The sequence below is a fragment of the Schistocerca gregaria genome, chromosome X (assembly GCF_023897955.1).
Source record: "Schistocerca gregaria isolate iqSchGreg1 chromosome X, iqSchGreg1.2, whole genome shotgun sequence".
NCBI classification, from domain to species: Eukaryota; Metazoa; Arthropoda; class Insecta; order Orthoptera; family Acrididae; genus Schistocerca; species Schistocerca gregaria.
Genome location: NC_064931.1, coordinates 808959637 through 808979490, shown reverse-complemented (window position 1 = coordinate 808979490; position 19854 = coordinate 808959637). Strand labels below are relative to the sequence as shown.

The 19854-nt window shown below is 44.1% G+C and overlaps 1 protein-coding gene across 1 annotated transcript in view; it reads right to left on the bottom strand.

The window, feature by feature from the left end:
* Positions 1–19854, bottom strand: part of LOC126297821 (dihydropyrimidine dehydrogenase [NADP(+)]) — a 280937-nt gene that overhangs the window by 20225 nt on the left and 240858 nt on the right. Inside the window, exon 18 of the mRNA XM_049989053.1 lies at positions 828–985. Coding sequence (XP_049845010.1) covers positions 828–985 — 158 coding nt within the window. The remainder of the gene's footprint in view (positions 1–827; positions 986–19854) is intronic.

Genomic DNA, 19854 nt, shown 5'->3' with positions numbered 1-19854 from the left:
GCTCGATTAGGAGGTAACTAATTCGAGTTTTTGCCACCAGTGTTTGGCCGCCAAGGGGAGGAGAGGTGGTGACGTAACGTTGTACGAATGTCCCGGATTAAAGTCCCAACCTCTCTGCAGTGGCACATGAAGTGAGGCCGTGTCATATTGTTATTGGTAATCCTTCTGACAGATGGGAACGTTAAACTAGGCAGACCGCTTGGTGCTGTTCAAGAGGAGTAAGCTATGTATGGACGATAGGTTTCACCCTGTCCCTTTTCTTATCATCATATAAGACATCAGTGACACGATGATATACACACACATACCAACTGAAGTTACCTACTCGCTTAACAGATACAATTAAAAAGCACCTCTCAAACACTGTGTGAAAATGAGCCATTGTGCGTTGTGGGAGAAAACGCTCTCTACTTAGGCTGCGAACAACGCCTCAGGATCTCCCAGCTAACAATATCGTACGATACTCTTTCTGTCTTTTCATCATCTTTTGGTGATACGATAGTTTTCATGATGTGGTAAACAGAATTCGCGTTCAAAATGGTTCAAATGGCTCTGAGCACTATGGGACTAAACTACTGTGGTCATCAGTCCCCTTGAACTTAGAACTACTTAAACCCAACTAACCTAAGGACATCACACACATCCATGCCCGAGGCAGGATTCGAACCTGCGACCGTAGCAGTCGCACGGTTCCGGACTGCGCGCCTAGAACCACGAGACCACCGCGGCCGGCAGAATTCACGTGTCTGACAGGCTCCCAATAGCCCCTTTTCTTGATTCCACTAACAAGTAAGTTATACAGAGCAGATTACAGTAGAAGGACTCACGTGATGCAGTCGATGATGGGGCAGACGGAGAGGCAGAGTGCGCAGCCCGTGCAGTCGTCCGTAACCCGCGCCATGTGGGTCTCAGGGTCGAACTGGATGGCCTGGTAGCCAGAGTCGTTGCACGCCATATAGCACTTCCCACAGTTGATGCACAGGTCCTGAAAAACGCGTCACATGCCGGTATAAAAAACTGCAGCTTTGCCACAACTTCAGGGATAATAGTCCTTTGTCATATCGTTGATTTTTATTTTAGTTATTGAAATACACTACTGGCCATTAAAATTGTTACACCACGAGGATCACTTGCTACAGACGCGAAATTTAACCGACAGGAAGAAGATGCTGTGATATGCAAACGATTAGCTTTCCAGAGCTTTCACACAAGGTTGGCGCTGCAGTCATGGACTGTGCGGCTGGTCCCGGTGAAGGTTCGAGTCCTCCCTCGGGCATGGGTGTGTGTGTGTGTGTGTGTGTTTGTCCTTAGGATAATTTAGGTTACGTAGCGTGTAAGCTTATGGACTGATGACCTTATCAGTTAAGTCTCATAGGATAAAAAAAAATCAGTACGTTGTAACGTACTGACATGAGGAACGTTTCCAGCCGATTTCTCATACACAAACATAAGTTGACCGGCGTTGCCTGGTGAAAGATTGTTGTGATGCCTCGTGTAAGGAGGAGAAATGTGTATCATCACGTTTCCGACTTTGGTAAAGGTCGGATTGTAGCGTATCACGATTGCGGTTTATCGTATAGCGACATTGCTGCTCCCGTTGGTCGAAATCCAATGACTGTTAGCAGAATATGGAATCGGTGGGTCCAGGAGGGTAATACGAAACGCCGAGCTGGATCCCAACAGCCTCTTATCACTAGCAGTCGAGATGACAGGCATCTTATCCGCATGGCTATAACGCCACGACTCGATCCCTGAGTCAACAGATGGGGACGTTTGCAAGACACAACCAACTGCACGAACAGTTCGACGACGTTTGTAGCAACATGGACTATCAGCTCGGAGACCCTGGCTGCGGTTACCCTTGTCGCTGAATCTCAGACAGGAGCGCCTGCGATGGTGTACTGAACGACAGATCAGGGCGCACGAATGGCAAAACGTCATTTCTTCGGATGAATCCAGGTTCTGTTTACACCATCATGATGGTCGCATCCGTGTTTGGCGACATCGCGGTGAACGCACATTGGAAGCGTGTATTCGTCATCGCCATACTGGCGTATCACCCGGCGTTATTGTATGGGGTGCCATTGGATATACGTCTCAGTCACCTCTTGTTCGCAATGAACAGTGGACGTTACATTTGAGATGTGTTACGACCCGTGGCTCTACCTTTCATTCGATCCCTGCGAAATCCTACATTTCAGCAGGCTAATGCACGACCGCATGTTGCAGGTTTTGTACGGGCCTTTCTGCATACAGAAAATGCTCGACTGCTGCCCTGGCCAGCACATTCTCCAGATCTCTCACGAACTGAAAACGTCTGGTCAATGGTGGCCGAGCAACTGGCTCGTCACAATACGCTAGTCACTACTCTTGATGAACTGTGGTATCGTGTCGAAGCTGCATGGGCAGCTGTACCTGTACACGCCAGCCAAGCTCTGTTTGACTCAATGCCCAGGCGTATCAAGGCCGTTATTACGGCCACAGGTGGTTGTTCTGGGTACTGATTTCTCAGGATCTATGCAGCCAAATTGCGTTAAAATGTTATCACATTTCAGTTCTAGTATAATATATTTGTCCAATGAATACCCGTTTATCATCTGCATTTCTTCTTGGTGTAGCAATTTTAATGGCCAGTAGTGTACAGGGTGAGTCACGTAACTTACCACTGGAAACACCTCCCAACCACAACAAACACTGAAGAACTAATTCCACAGACCGAAAGTGAGGAGAGAAGTTGGTTAATACAAACCATTGAGAAATGCACTGAAGTATGATTCTCAACACATACTTACGTTCTTTAAATGGAAACCTGTTATTATTTTTAGCACAACTGAAAAGAGAAACAAATTCTTAATCAATTCCGTTTGTTACATTATAAAATGTTAAGTACATACGGAGTAATTTGTGACGTAAAGTTGACGCTTGAAACCTCAGACGTTCAGTCGCGTGTTGTAACAAACAATCTGTAGGGGTATGTGTACGAAGACTACGATGTTTACGAGTTTGGCTGTCTCAGTGTCTCAGAATAGTTGTAGTACACATGCGTTACCGTACGTCTGTGGCAGTGTACTGTTCACAAGTAAGAACAGAAGTACGCACAGTAGGAACGTGAGAAGGTCGCAAGTGCAACAGTGTGTACAGTGTCGTAAGAACTGTGGATATGGTTTATTCTAACTCTGAAAAGACAGAGATGATACTTATCTATGGTGTGTGTAGACAAAGTGCAGCTGCAGCCTGCAGGTTGTATGCAGAAAGGTACCCACACACAGATCATCCAACGCGCCGCACATTTGAAAACATCTACAAACAATTGTATGCCACAGGTATGGTCGTAACACGCAAACGGGTCCGTAACAAAACCATCACAGAAGAAGCAGGTGCAGTTGGTGTGTCAGCTGCTGTTGTCGTGAACCCACACATGAGTTCACGTGACATCGCTAGAGGCAGTGCAATGAGTCAAAGTAGTGTCATGCGCATACTTCATCCTCACAAATTTTACCCGTATCAAATGGCTCTGAGCACTATGGGACTTGAATTCTGAGGCCGGCCGAGGTGGCCGAGCGGTTCTAGGGGCTACAGTCTGGAACAGCGCTACCGCTACGGTCGCAGGTTCGAATCCTGCCTCGGGCATGGAGTGTGTTATGTCCTTAGGTTAGTTAGGTTTAAGTAGTTCTAAGTTCTAGAGGACTGATGACCTCAGAAGTTAAGTCCCATAGTGCTCAGAGCCATTTGAACCATTTTTTTTTAACTTCTGAGGTCATCAGTCCCCTAGAACTTAGAACTCCTTAAGCCTAACTAACCTAAGGACATCACACACACATCCATGCCCGAGGCAAGATTCGAACCTGCGACCGCGCCTAGAACCGCGAGACCACCGCGGCCGGCGAACTGCTGAGGAGTTCCTCAAGCGTCAACTTTACGTTACAAGTTACTCTGAATGTAATTAACATTTTACAATATAAAAACAGCTCTGATTAAGTATTTTTTTCTATTTTCAGTTGTGAGAAAAATAATAACAGGTTTACATTAAAAAACATAAGTTTGTGTTGAAAATCATACTTCTGTGCATTTCTCAGTAATGGTGTAATTGGTTAATACAAAACAATTGCACCAGCCCCTCTCCTCACTTTCTGTCTGCGGAATTGGTTATTCAGTGTTTGTTGTGGTTTGTGAGCTGTTTCCAAGGGTAATGTTATGTGACTCACCCCAGGTTCAATTAGTGATACTGCCAAGTGTGTTTCCTTGGTGGGAGTACTATAACGTAGAACACTCAGTCTCGTGGGGACGGTTGAGGAGCTACTTGAATGAGAAGTGGTGGCTTTGTTGTCTTGCAAACGTCCCAATCTGTTGACTCAGGGATCGAGACGTGGCTGCACGATCCGTTACAGCCATGCGGATAAGATGCCTGTCATCTCGACTGCTAGTGATACGAGGCCGTTGGGACAGGCACGGCGTTCCGTATTACCCTCCTGAACCCAGCGATTCCATATACTGCTAACAGTCATTGGATCTCGACCAACGCCAGCAGCAATGTCGCGATACGATAAACCGCAATCGCGATAGGCTACAATCCGACCTTTATCAAAGTCGGAAACGTGATGGTATGCATTTCTCCTCCTTACACGAGACATTACAACAACGATTCACCAGACAACGCCGGTCAACTGCTGTTTGTGTATGAGAAATGGGTTGGAAACTTTCCTCATGTCAGCAAGCTGTAGGTGTCGCCACTGGCGCCAACCTTGTGTGAATGCTCTGAAAATCTAATCATTTGCATATCACAGCATCTTCTTCCTGTCGGTTAAATTTCGCGTCTTCGTGGTGAAGCAATTTTAATGGTCAGTAGTGTATATACACTATGGATCTTTAATCTCAACACCATGGCAGGACTTTTAGTAAAACTTTACCGAATATTTATTATGTATACAAACTTTATACAAGTTGTTGAGTACTGCACTACATCATTCAGTATGAACACTCAGAATGTTTTTATAATAAAATCGAACGCTTCCGGTCAAAACCATAACTTTGGTTTTCAATGTGCACAAGTGCTCTGTAATAAGGAACCGATATATCAAAGCAGCAATTCCGGAAAGGAAGAATTGTCAACAAACAAAACTTGTAAAACATTTCATTTGTACACTCTTTACTCACCTTCCGATAACAGTCACAATGGATACCGAAGCACGTTCGACAATTCAGTAAAACCACAATGGAGTAACCACAGTCTGATTCGTACACAAATAGAAAACTTCACAAGTATCAGCATAGATGCGTCGAGGAGGGGATGGGCAGAGAGAGAGGGCAGAAGCAGATGGACATAAGGAGGAATGGTTATGGGGCTATAGACAGAGAGAGTGAGGCAAGAGGTGATGGACATAGAAAGGTGGAAGGCAGGAGGAGATGAATAGGGCGTGGGGAGGAGGAGATGGATATGAAGGGGGAGGGCAGGAGGAGATAAATACAGTGGAGGGGGCAGAGGGGATGGACAGAGAGAAGGGGGGCAGTAGGAGACGAACAAAGAGAAAGGGGCAGGAAGGCATGGATAGAGAGGAGGGGGCAGAATGGGATGGACAGAGTGCGGAAGAGGAGAAGGAAAAGGGGCGAGAATATGCAAGAAGAGTGTGGGAGGAGGACCTCTTCAGTGAGGGGGGGGGGGGGGGAGAGGAAATGGGCCTAGGGAGAAGGAGGAGGTGGACCAAGAGTGTAATATATCTGCTGAACACATACGGGGATGAAGCTGTGGGGAAAAGCCTTATGGTGTGCAAAACTTAAGGATGAACGGAACTTTCGCATGATGCGTCAGCGCTAATTAACGTAGCTCGACGAAACTTGAAACATACATAGAAAGATCTGCTATAGTATAGTACAGTACGGAAGGGTACTGAAAGAAATATATAATAAGATGAACAGAAACGGAAATGACACTGGAAATTACAAAAGTCAGGACATGGTTCGCAATAGGGTGTGTGATCACCATTGTCAGCAGTACCTGCTCTGCGACGTGCTACCATGCTGGCCACAAGTTTTGTAAAGAGTTGTTGTGGTAGAGTATTCCATTCCTCCACCAGGGCAGTTAACTGCTGGATGGTAGCTGGCACTACGACGTGTCTCCTCAACGTATCCCACACATGCTCAATGTGACTTATGTCAAGGTAACAGGCGGGCTGGTCCATTCGCCGAATATCCTCCCGTCCCAAGAGGTACAAACAGTCCAAACCTGAAACACCGACTCTATTCCGACGAGTCTGCTTAAACAGTGTTCGCTACTGCATTGTGTGTCATTGAGAACGTTATGGAAAGAAGACAATTCTCGGTTAATACACTGGATTCGCATTTAGGACGAACTGGGTAAAAATCCTAGTCGGACAATCCAGATTTAGACTTTCCGTGGATTTTCCTAAATCACTTACGGCAAATGGTGGGATGGTTACTTCGGAGAGAGTACAGCCGATTTTCTTCTTGAACATTGCCCAATTAATGCCTTTCGTCTGTGTCTTATGACTTTGTAGAAAAGATACCGTAAATTTCTCAAAACAAAAAAGCAAGGGCAACGGCCCAAATCTTGTAAAAGAAGAGGCCGTAAAATTTTCAATCACTGCCCAATCCAAGCTTGTGCTCAGTGTTTGATGTCCTGGTCGTCAACGGAATATGAAGCCCTCGCTTTCTTCCCTCTTATACCTGTAAAGCTGGGTTCTTCCCACATGAAAGCATGATGCAGATTCTGTAAAGGTTATGGGATGCCATATCGTTATTTTAAGGCCCACATTATGAAGTAAAACATCTTTGATGTGGTCCAGATTTTGTGAGACATTTTACAAAAGTGCCCCTCTACAACGGAAAGGGTTTTATGAAACTTTTTTAAAAAAGATCGCTGGCGAAATTCTTTTATTTTCCCGGCTAGCCCCGTGCATTAAAGGGCCGCTTCAGGGATATGGGTAGACGAGCCTGCCCTGGATCGAATACGCCTCGCAAATAAACGACGAGGGTTGGTAAGCCGGCCAGCGTGGATATGGTTTTTAGGTGGTTCCCCACATTCAATAACGTAAATATTGAGCTAGTACCCTGTCATGAACGCGCAGCATATTCGTATTAGTTAGTACCAGCACTTGTGCGGGGAATGATCTGTCCCCTGTATATTCGGAGATAACATCCCCTAAGGCATCGCCAAAAGGCTGTGGTCATTCATTGAGTGTTCCGGAATAAGCTCATGGTTGAATTGTATTTCTAATACTGCTATCGACAGAAGCACCGCTTCTGTGTTCGCAGACTTGGGAAATAAAATTATATGTCAAAGAAAGATGCCAAATTGGCAGATGCGGTACGTGATGTAAACCAGTGACTTTGAGGAGAATATTCAGGATGCCACGAGATGTTTGGTTAATACGAACTACGAACATCTCGTGATCTGGCACAGGGCATTTTTTTAAGTGCTTTATCTGAAAACTACCTTGAGCAGTTAAACAGAGAACCGACTCGTGGCGATAACATATTACACCTTCTGGTGACAAACAGACCCCAAACATTTGAAACAGTTAATGCAGAACAGGGAATCAGCGATCATAAAGCGGTTACTGCATCGATGATTTCAGCCGTAAATAGAAATATTTAAAAAGGTAGGAAGATTTTTCTGTTTAGCAAAAGTGACAAAAAGCTGATTACAGAGTACCTGACGGCTCAACACAAAAGTTTTGTCTCAAGTACAGATAGTGTTGAGGATCAGTGGACAAAGTTCAACATCATCGTACAATATGCGTTAGATGAGTATGTGCCAATCAAGATCGTAAGAGATGGGAAAGAGCCACCGTGGTACAACAACCGAGTTAGAAATCTGCTGCGGAAGCAAAGGGAACTTCACAGCAAATATAAACATAGCCAAAGCCTTGCAGACAAACAAAAATTACGCGAAGCGAAATGTAGTGTGAGGAGGGCTATCCGAGAGGCGTTCAATGAATCCGACAGTAAAGTTCTATGTACTGACTTGGCAGAAAATCCTAAGGAATTTTGGTCTTATGTCAAAGCGGTAAGTGGATCAAAACAAAATGTCCAGACACTCTGTGACCAAAATGATATTGAAACAGAGGATGACAGACTAAAGGCCGAAATACTAAATGTCTTCTTCCAAAGCTGTTTCACAGAGGAAGACTGCACTGTAGTTCCTTCTCTAGATTGTTGCACAGATGACAAAATGGTAGATATCGAAATAGACGACAGAGGGATAGAGGAACAATTTAAATCGCTCAAAAGAGGAAAGGCCGCTGGACCTGATGGGATACCAGTTCGATTTTACACAGAGTACGCGAAGGAACTTGCCCCCCTTCTTTCAGCGGTGTACCGTAGGTCTCCAGAAGAGCGTAGCGTTCCAAAAGATTGGAAATGGGCACAGGTCATCTCCGTTTCCAAGAAGGGACGTCGAACAGATGTGCAGAACTATAGACCTATATCTCTAACGTCGATCAGCTGTAGGAATCAGCATGGGTTTCGAAAAAGACGGTCGTGTGAAACCCAGCTTGCGCTATTCGTCCACGAGACTCAGAGGGCCATAGACACGGGTTCCCAGGTAGACGCCGTGTTTCTTGACTTACGCAAGGCGTTCGATACAGTTCCCCACAGTCGTTTAATGAACAAAGTAAGAGTATATGGACTATCAGACCAATTGTGTGATTGGATTGAGGAGTTCCTAGATAACAGAACGCAGCATGTCATTCTCAATGGAGAGAAGTCTTCCGTAGTAAGAGTGATTTTAGGTGTGTCACAGGACCGTTTCTATTCACAATAGACATAAATGACCTGGTGGATGACATCGGACGTTCACTGAGGATTTTTGCAGATGATGCTGTGGTGTATCGAGAGGTTGTAACAATAGAAAATTGTACTGAAATGCAGGAGGATCTGCAGCGAATTGACGCATGGTGCAGGGAATGGCAATTGAATCTCAATGTAGACAAGTGTAATGTGCTGCGAATACATAGAAAGAAAGATCCCTCATCATTTAGCTACAAAATAGCAGGTCAGCAACTGGAAGCAGTTAATTCCAGAAATTATCTGGGAGTAGGCATTAGGAGTGATTTAAAATGGAATGATCATATAAAGTTGATCGTCGGTAAAGCAGATGCCAGACTGAGATTCATTGGAAGAATCCTAAGGAAATGCAACCCGAAAACAAAGGAAGTAGGTTACAGTACGCTTGTTCGCCCACTGCTTGATTACTGCTCAGCAGTGTGGAATCCGTACCAGATAGGGTTGATAGAAGGGATAGAGAAAATCCAACGGAGAGCAGAGCACTTCGTTACAGGATCATTTAGTAATCGCGAAAGCGTTACGGAGATGATAGATAAACTTCAGTGGAAGACTCTGCAGGAGAGACGCTCAGTAGCTCGGTACGGGCTTTTGTTGAAGTTTCGAGAACATGCCTTCACCGAAGAGTCAAGCAGTATATTGCGCCCTCCTAAGTATATCTCGCGAAGAGACCATGAGGATAAAATCAGAGAGATTAGAGCCCACACAGAAGCATACCGACAATCCTTCTTTCCACGAACAATACGAGAGTGGAATAGAAGGGAGAACCGATAGGGGTGCTCAGGGTACCCTCCGCCACACACCGTCAGGTGGCGTGCGGAGTATGAATGTAGATGTAGATGTAATTTTATAACTTAGTCGTAGGTCGACTAAGTGCACCCAAATGTAATCAATACTGGTGACATATTCGTCCCGCCAGAATCAGGATCTGTATTCATATTTTAAACAATTCTCATTTATTTTTCAGTCTCAGTTGCACTTTTTTATTACGTGGTATGTTTTCATCTCTCTGGACCATCTTCAGCTCCAAGTAGTCCATGAGGTTCTGAGATAGACAAGACGGGTTGCTGACACAACTGCTTCGATCCGAAGATCATCCAGAGAGATCGAAACATGTCATGTAATTAAAAACGGAGCGCTAAGACTGAATACTATATAAGAATCATTTTAAATCCAAATGTAATCATTGTTTGGTGTATTGAAACTTGTTATATGAAATCAAATTCCTCTCTTGAAGCACCTTCAGTTTCTATTCAGTGTCCAATCGCGTTCTTATCATTTCGAGATTGTAGCTTTAGCTTTGGGCGTTTTGCCTCCTGCTAGACGATTACACCTCTGCTGACATCTTGATAGCGCTCACAGGACGCAATGAGAGGGAAGTGTTGTGTTGTTGGCTTACAGTAGCTCAGGGCCGAGACAGTCCACGCTCTTCTCAGACGCACGCTACGCAAACATTTAGGAAACTTCTCACACTTGAACATAAATTTACTCTAGACGCAGACAAATGGTGTACACAGATTGCGTCTCGGAAGGAGTGGAATGATGGGGGAATGGCATCCGGCCACCAAATACCACAAATATCGCCTCAACCTGTATAACAATGCCGACTCTGTACACGAAGCGGCGAAATGCAAAAGAAGAAGAAGAAGAAGAAGACTGACGAAATTCATTTCCTCTGTGAAGCGACCGTTAGAAAGTCGTATGGTCGCAGTAAGCGGAGAGAAAACTAATAATGACTGTGAAGTGCCCCCCTCTTAGCTGAGTGGTCAATGTGCCCGAGTTCGATTCCCGACCAGCTAGGAGAGTTTCTCCGCTCAGGCCCGGGTGTTGTATCCCACCATCAACACGCAAGTCCCCCATTGTAGCGACAACTGGAAAGGTTTGTAACTCGGCGGCCGCACTTTGCCAGGTGGATCCAGGCTATCACTGCCATACGATCTTTCATTTTCAGTACTGTGAAATCAGTTTAGGCGACCAAGCTGATTCAATAAATAAAGATTGTTCCCAAAACTGGACTACATCCACCAACGTAATTATGCTCATACACAGGCAACTGAAAAATGTTGGTTTCGGAAGTATGAAACAGTAGACGTTCTGAAGCCTCTGAACTAACTGGATGTGAATATTTTGGAGCTATTACGATCTCCGTTCGGCAAACAACTAATTATTCACTACACCCCCTCAGCAATACTCAGGGAATTAGAACTGTTTCTTTATGAAGAATTTTATAACAGATTATTGACCACCATTAGGAGTTTATTCGCCTATGTGTCGATTCATAAAGATCCATACACAACTGCTAAGACTCAATCAACGCTACTTGTTACAGAAGAACGAGAGAAGTGATTTAACAAGTGGAATGATGCACTGAGAGAGGATGATGAAAAGCAGAAAGAGAGATCAGGAACATTTCATGTACCTAACGGACAATAATGGGAATCTCATCGCATATGGCGATGTTGTTGTTGTCTTCAGTTCAGAGACTGGTTTGATGCAGCTCTCCATGCTACTCTATCCTGTGCAAGCTTCTTCATCTCCCAGTACCTACTGCAACCTACATCCTTCTGAATCTGCTTAGTGTATTCATCTCTTGGTCTCCCTCTACGATTTTTACCCTCCACGCTGCCCTCCAATGCTACATTTGTGATCCCTTGATGCCTCAAAACATGTCCTACCAACCGATCCCTTCTTCTAGTCAAGTTGTGCCACAAACTTCTCTTCTCCCCAATTCTATTCAATACCTCCTCATCAGTTACGTGATCTATCCACCTTATCTTCAGCATTCTTCTGTAGCACCACATTTCCAAAGCTTCTATTCTCTTCTTGTCCAAACTAGTTATCGTCCATGTTTCACTTCCATACATGGCTACACTCCAAACAAATACTTTCAGAAACGACTTCCTGATACATAAATCTATATTCGATGTTAACAACTTTCTCTTCTTCAGAAACGCTTTCCTTGCCATTGCCAGTCTACATTTTATATCCTCTCTACTTCGACCATCATCAGTTATTTTACTTCCTAAATAGCAAAACTCCTTTACTACTTTAAGTGTCTCATTTCCTAATCTAATTCCCTCAGCATCACCCGATTTAATTTGACTGCCTTCCATTATCCTCGTTTTGCTTTTGTTGATGTTCATCTTATATCCTCCTTTCAAGACACTGTCCATTCCGTTCAACTGCTCTTCCAAGTCCTTTGCCGTCTCTGACAGAAGTACAATGTCATCGGCGAACCTCAAAGTTTTTACTTCTTCTCCATGAATTTTAATACCTACTCCAAATTTTTCTTTTGTTTCCTTTACTGCTTGCTCAATATACAGATCGAATAACATCGGGGAGAGGCTACAACCCTGTCTCACTCCTTTCCCAACCACTGCTTCCCTTTCATGCCCCTCGACTCTTATGACTGCCATCTGGTTTCTGTACAAATTGTAAATAGCCTTTCGCTCCCTGTATTTTACCCCTGCCACCTTCAGAATTTGAAAGAGAGTATTCCAGTCAACATTGTCAAAAGCTTTCTCTAAGTCTACAAATGCTAGAAACGTAGGTTTGCCTTTTCTTAATCTTTCTTCTAAGATAAGTCGTAAGGTCAGTATCGTCTCACGTGTTCCAACATTTCTACGGAATCCAAACTGATCCTCCCCAAGGTCCGCATCTACCAGTTTTTCCATTCGTCTGTAAAGAATTCGCATTAGTATTTTGCAGCTGTGACTTATTAAACTGATAGTTCGGTAACTTTCACATCTGTCAGCACCTGTTTTCTTTGGGATTGGAATAATTATATTCTTCTTGAAGTCGGAGGGTATTTCACCTGTCTCATACATCTTGCTCACCAGCTGGTAGACTTTTGTCATGACTGGCTCTCCCAAGGCTGTCAGTAGTTCTAATGGAATGTTGTCTACTCCAGGGGCCTTGTTTCGACTCAGGTCTTTCAGTGCTCTGTCAAACTCTTCACGCAGTATCTTATCTCCCATTTCGTCTTCATCTGCATCCTCTTTTATTTCCATAATATTGTCCTCAAGTACAGCGCCCTTTATAAACCTTCTATATACTCTTTCCACCTTTCTGCCTTCCCTTCTTTGCTTAGAACTGGGTTGCCATCTCAGCTCTTGATATTCATACACGTGGTTCTCTTATCTCCAAAGGTCTCTTTAATTTTCCTGTAGGCAGTATCTATCTTACCCCTAGTGAGATAAGCCTCTACATCATTACATTTGTCCTCTAGCCATCCCTGCTTAGCCATTTTGCACTTTCTGTCGATCTCATTTTTGAGACGTTTGTATTCCTTTTTGCCTGCTTCATTTACTGCATTTTTATATTTTCTCCTTTCATCAATTAAATTCAATATATCTTCTGTTACCCAAGAATTTCTACTAGCCCTCGTCTTTTTACCTACTTTATCCTCTGCTGCCTTCACGACTTCATCCCTCAGAGCTACCCATTCTTCTTCTACTGTGTTTCTTTCCCCAATTCCTGTCAATTGTTCCCTTATGCTCTCCCTGAAACTCTGTACAACCTCTGGTTCTTTCAGTTTATCCAGGTCCCATCTCCTTAATTTCCCACCTTTTTGCAGTTTCTTCAGTTTTAACCTACGGGTCATAACCAATAGATTGTGGTCAGAGTCCACATCTGCCCCTGGAAATGTCCTACAATTTAGAAACTGATTCCTAAATCTCTGTCTTACCATTATATAATCTATTTGATACCTTTTAGTATCTCCAGGATTCTTCCATGTATACAACCTTCTTTTATGATTCTTGAACCAAGTGTTAGCCATGATTAAGTTATTCTCTGTGCAAAATTCTACCAGACGGCTTCCTCTTTCATTTCTTAGCCCCAATCCATAATCACATACTATGTTTCCTTCTCTCCCTTTTCCTACTGACGAATTCCAGTCACCCATGACTATTAAATTTTCGTCTCCCTTCACTACCTGAATAATTTCTTTTATCTCATCATACATTTCATCAATTTCTTCATCATCTGCAGAGCTAGTTGGCATATAAACTTGTACTACTGTAGAAGGCATGGGCTTTGTGTCTATCTTGGTGATATGATTAAAGAAACTAGGAAGTCTTACTTTGATGAGCTGTTGCATCTAAATTATATATGAGGTCTGTTTAAAAAATTCCGGAACATTCGTAATTTCGCGCCAGTGCTGTGTTGGAGTGAAATGCGGTTGGAATCCCTGCATCCCTGCACATGCTTGTGTTTAATGTGTAACTGCTGTATGTCTATTAGTTATTATTCAGTGCTGTATTGCGTAGAACGTTGTGTAGCTCAGTTTACGAATTCTGAGACGGCAGAGTAAGGGAATTAACGCGTCTGCACTAAATTTTACGCGAAACTCAAAAAAATCTTTACAGGGACACAACAAATGATGCAGGAGGCATACGGTGATGAGTTCTTAAGGCGTACTCGGTGTTACGAATGGTTCATACGGTTTAAGAATGGCCGGACAGAAGTTAAAAATGACCCTCTTTCTGGACGCCCCTTGACGCCTACCGACGACGCTCTTGTCAGGAATGTTAACGAAATTGTGCGTGCCAATCGAAGACTGGCTATCCGAGAGATTGCAAAACAATGTAACGTTTCAGTTGGATCATATCATGAAATCCTGACAAAGCATCTTGAAGTGTATCGTGATGCCGCCACGTTCATCCCACGGTTCATGTGTAAGGACCAGAAAGACCTTCGCCTCTCAGTCTGCGAAGAGCTTTTGCATCGAGCAAATGACAATGAGATGTCCTTTAAAAGAATCATAACTGACAATGAGATACCGGTCTACGGTTATGATGTTGAGACCAAGGATCAATCTTCTCAATGGGTCTGGAAAGGTTCTCCAAGACAAAGAAAAACTCGTCAGGTCAGGTCAAATGTGAAGGACATGCTGATATTTTTCTTTGGCTTTGAAAGATTAGCTCTTCTTGAATTCGTGCCTCTGTGAAAAGCTGTTAATCGACGGTAATATCGGGACATGTTGCGACGGTTGCGAGAAAATGCGAGAAGGTGAGACAATGACTCTTTCATTACGATAACGCACCGGTAAATTCATCCCTTTTGGTGTGTGAATATTACAGAAAAAACGAAATCTCTTTGCTGCCTTCCTCCATACTCTCCAGACCTGTCCCCCTGTGGACTTTTTTTGTTTCCAAAGTCGATAACCCCGTCGAAAGGACGAAGATTTGAAACGATAGGCGAGATAAAAGAAAATTGGCAGACGGCGTTTCGCCCTTTCCAGGAACAGGAACAGGCGAACCAAGACTGCTTCCGGAAGTGGAAACGGTGTTGGAAGCGATGTATCAATTGTGGAGGAGAATATTTCGGAGGAGACCATGCACGATAAGTAAAAGGTAAGCGTAGAAAAATTTTGTAGACGCAGTTCCGAAATTTTTTCGACAGCGTACACAAGAAGACAGTGTTGTATGACATCCATTTGACACAGACAGTAGGACAGTCATAACTTGTAAAGCTGTTTGAATATGCCTGAAAATATATCAAAACAGGAAAATCCGCTGGTGTTGATGAAATAATCGGAGAAATGATCAAAGCCATGGAACTTGCGGGAAAACAATGGATCTACATACACTTTTGTAAGATATGGAAAAAAGAGTTAGGAAAATGGGCATCATGATCCCAACTTTCAAGAGAGATGACAAGAAGAAATGCTGTAATTGTAGAGGTAATATCGGGACATGTTGCGACGGTTGCGAGAAAATGCGAGAAGGTGAGACAATGACTCTTTCATTACGATAACGCACCGGTAAATTCATCCCTTTTGGTGTGTGAATATTACAGAAAAAACGAAATCTCTTTGCTGCCTTCCTCCATACTCTCCAGACCTGTCCCCCTGTGGACTTTTTTTGTTTCCAAAGTCGATAACCCCGTCGAAAGGACGAAGATTTGAAACGATAGGCGAGATAAAAGAAAATTGGCAGACGGCGTTTCGCCCTTTCCAGGAACAGGAACAGGCGAACCAAGACTGCTTCCGGAAGTGGAAACGGTGTTGGAAGCGATGTATCAATTGTGGAGGAGAATATTTCGGAGGAGACCATGCACGATAAGTAAAAGGTAAGCACCTCCAGAGGATAAAGTTTATGAAATAATTATAGGGTTTAATATCAAACCACTGATTGAAGAAAACTCCTGGAAGAACAGTATGGATCCAGGAAGGGAAGCTGAATAACTAATTTAATTTTTGTTCTACGCTAATTAATGGAAAAATGCTACGAACACAACAGAGAAATGTGGGTAGCCTTTCTGGATATAACGAAAGCTTTTGATGCAGGGAACAGAGAAAAATGTGGGAAACAGAAGAAAATTGGAATACAGGATGACATGTTACACAGGATCAAGAATTTGTACGATGACAGCCATAGCAAGGCCAAAAACATCTGTAGGAATCGCTGTAACATTTGACATGAAATGTGAGTTAAGGCAAGGCGGAGTTCTGTTCCCTTTTCATTACTGTGTTGAACGAGATCCAGGGAAAAGTACACTAAACAACCGAAGGTGACAAAGTGAAATCTATGTTGTTTTCTGATGACATATGTCTATGAGTTGACGCTTTAGAAGACCTTCAAGATCAAGTAAACACCTGGGCAGAACCTGCTGAAGTACGTGGTCTCATTTTCAGCCAAGAGAAAAGAGGTAATTGTCATGAAGAGGTATGGACAACCAATGAGACATGTCGAAATGGAGGGGTATCGGCTACAGATGACCCATCATTTCAAATATTTTGTCAGTGTTGCCTCCATTACTGGTTACATAGAGAAAGAAATCTCCTACAGAGTCCAAGAAGGTAGTAGCTTCTATCAAATTGTTAAAGATATGATATGGAACAAGAAAGTACCGTTAAATTTCTGAGAGTCATCTATGAAACCTATTACAATCCAATTCTGACACGTGATTGTGAAGCATGGACCATCACAAGTAAAGACACCTGCAGAATTTAGGCAGCTGAGATGAGGTTTGTACGTAGAAGGTCTGAAAGACACGAAAGAACAGAATCAGAAATGTGGAAATCCAAAACAAGGTCCAGTATTAACAAATTTAAGATAAAATAAACTTGCAGCGGCTGAGATGGTATGGATATATTAGACTGTAACGAGTCATTACATTTCGCTATGTCATAGATAGAACTATTATGCTTGAAACAGAATGTATCTCTATGTGACGAATTAATATCTTTTTCCAATTCTGTATACTTTTTATCTATAGAAAATGCTAAGTACGATAAGTCTTCTTCTTCTACTTCTTGCTATCTCTTGTTATTCCGACCGCCATCATGTAAGGTAACGTATCTTTTACGTTCTGTAACCTTATTTGAATACATACAGATATGAGCTTAAGTATGTTTTTATTATCTAGTAATGTGATTGACGCTTTTTACTAATTATGTGTAAAGCTTATGTTAACATTTCAGCATGTTAAATTCGTTGGAAGTCGCTGGTTTGGTGACGCAACATTCGCTCGCTATCGTTTATACATTTTTATTTGTACAAGTCTAGCCTGCACTCTAATGTTCTTTACGAAGTCCGATTATGACTGCTATTATCTTGCAAATTATTTCATTGCATTGAAACTAAACATGAACACGGTCTTATGTCATCAAGCATTTCCGCTTTCCAACAACGACTTCTGGGACTGATGAGTCATTAACATGAAGGTAACATGTATTTAATCAATTGAAGCAGTTAGGCGAAGCAGGAGAACTTGATTCTAGTTCATTATTCTAAAACTCAGGTTTTCATGAGTTTTTAATTCTCTTGCTGACGCCAGTGTGCGGTCGTCTCGTTATTATTTTTAATCTGAAAAACCTGTCAAGGGTCGAAATAAAGCCAGCGTTACACGACGTATGGATACTTATCAGGCCACCAAGAGTAACGTATTATTTAAAACCGACATATAAAATACCAAAAGGAGGACCAAGACTCAGCTGCAGGGATAAGGCGAAATCTGACATAGACAAGAGAGGGCGTATCTGGGACAGCATTGAAGAGGGAGAAAAGTTTCAAGGATTGTAATTGGTGGAGAAGTCACGTTTGCCCACCCATCGAATGAAATAGAACAATGTGGGAGGGTGGTGGTGATGATGATCACAGGGGAATTCAGGCTGTTTCAGATGCTAAAAGTGACCCTTCACCATATTATATGAGTGTTCAAATTGCTTCGTCCATTTTCTGCGAGCATCAGGTATACTCCTCCAAAACGAGAGAATGTCTAACGTGACATACACTCCTGGAAATGGAAAAAAGAACACATTGACACCGGTGTGTCAGACCCACCATACTTGTTCCGGACACTGCGAGAGGGCTATACAAGCAATGATCACACACACGGCACAGCGGACACACCAGGAACCGCGCTGTTGGCCGTCGAATGGCGCTAGCTGCGCAGCATTTGTGCACCGCCGCCGTCAGTGTCAGCCAGTTTGCCGTGGCATACGGAGCTCCATCGCAGTCTTTAACACTGGTAGCATGCAGCGACAGCGTGGACGTGAACCGTATGTGCAGTTGACGGACTTTGAGCGAGGGCGTATAGTGGGCATGCTGGAGGCCGGGTGGACGTGCCGCCGAATTGCTCAACACCTGGGGAGTGAGGTCTCCACAGTACATCGATGTTGTCGCCAGTGGTCGGCGGAAGGTGCACGTGCCCGTCGACCTGGGACCCCACCGCAGCGACGCACGGATGCACGCCAAGACCGTAGGATCCTACGCAGTGCCGTAGGGGACCGCACCGCCACTTCCCAGCAAATTAGGGACACTGTTGCTCCTGGGGTATCGGCGAGGACCATTCGCAACCGTCACCATGAAGCTGGGCTACGGTCCCGCACACCGTTAGGCCGTCTTCCGCTCACGCCCCAACATCGTGCAGCCCGCCTCCAGTGGTGTCGCGACAGGCGTGAATGGAGACGTGTCGTCTTCAGCGGTGAGAGTCGCTTCTGCCTTGGTGCCAATGATGGTCGTATGCGTGTTTGGCGCCGTGCAGGTGAGCGCCACAATCAGGACTGCATACGACCGAGGCACACAGGGCCAACACCCGGCATCATGGTGTGGGGAGCGATCTCCTACACTGGCCGTACACCTCTGGTGATCGTCGAGGGGACACTGAATAGTGCACGGTACATCCAAACCGTCATCGAACCCATCGTTCTACCATTCCTAGACCGGCAAGGGAGCTTGCTGTTCCAACAGGACAATGCACGTCCGCATGTATCCCGTGCCACCCAACGTGCTCTAGAAGGTGTAAGTCAACTACCCTGGCCAGCAAGATCTCCGGATCTGTCCCCCATTGAGCATGTTTGGGACTGGATGAAGCGTCGTCTCACGCGGTCTGCACGTCCAGCACGAACGCTGGTCCAACTGAGGCGCCAGGTGGAAATGGCATGGCAAGCCGTTCCACAGGACTACATCCAGCATCTCTACGATCGTCTCCATGGGAGAATAGCAGCCTGCATTGCTGCGGACGGTGGATATACACTGTACTAGTGCCGACATTGTGCATGCTCTGTTGCCTGTGTCTATGTGCCTGTGGTTCTGTCAGTGTGATCATGTGATGTATGTGACCCCAGGAATGTGTCAATAAAGTTTCCCGTTCCTGGGACAATGAATTCACGGTGTTCTTATTTCAATTTCCTGGAGTGTATTAAAACTTTCGGCCGAAGAGGCCGAGGTCGAACAGTAGAAATTATTCCTCCTGATGTTTCGTTGCTAAGTACGGGCAACATTTTCCGAGGTGAGTCAACAAATGACTGTTAGGCCGTGGAGGTCCCGTTTGTATAGAGCGCACAGAGGGCGCTATCGCTCGTCACATGCTGTCGACAGGAAAACTATCTTCGACGAATGTCATTACTCTCGATCAAAGGTAATCGATTGCCACATCGTAGGTAATAAGTCGACCGCTATATCTGATGTAACTTTAAGCCTTTTTATTTTCTGTTAAAACCATTGTTTTGCTTACCAACGTGTATGGCTTCTCTGTACATACGTGCATAATAATGCGAGGTCTTAGCTAGTACGTTCGTTTCACTAAATTTTATTTCATGATCAC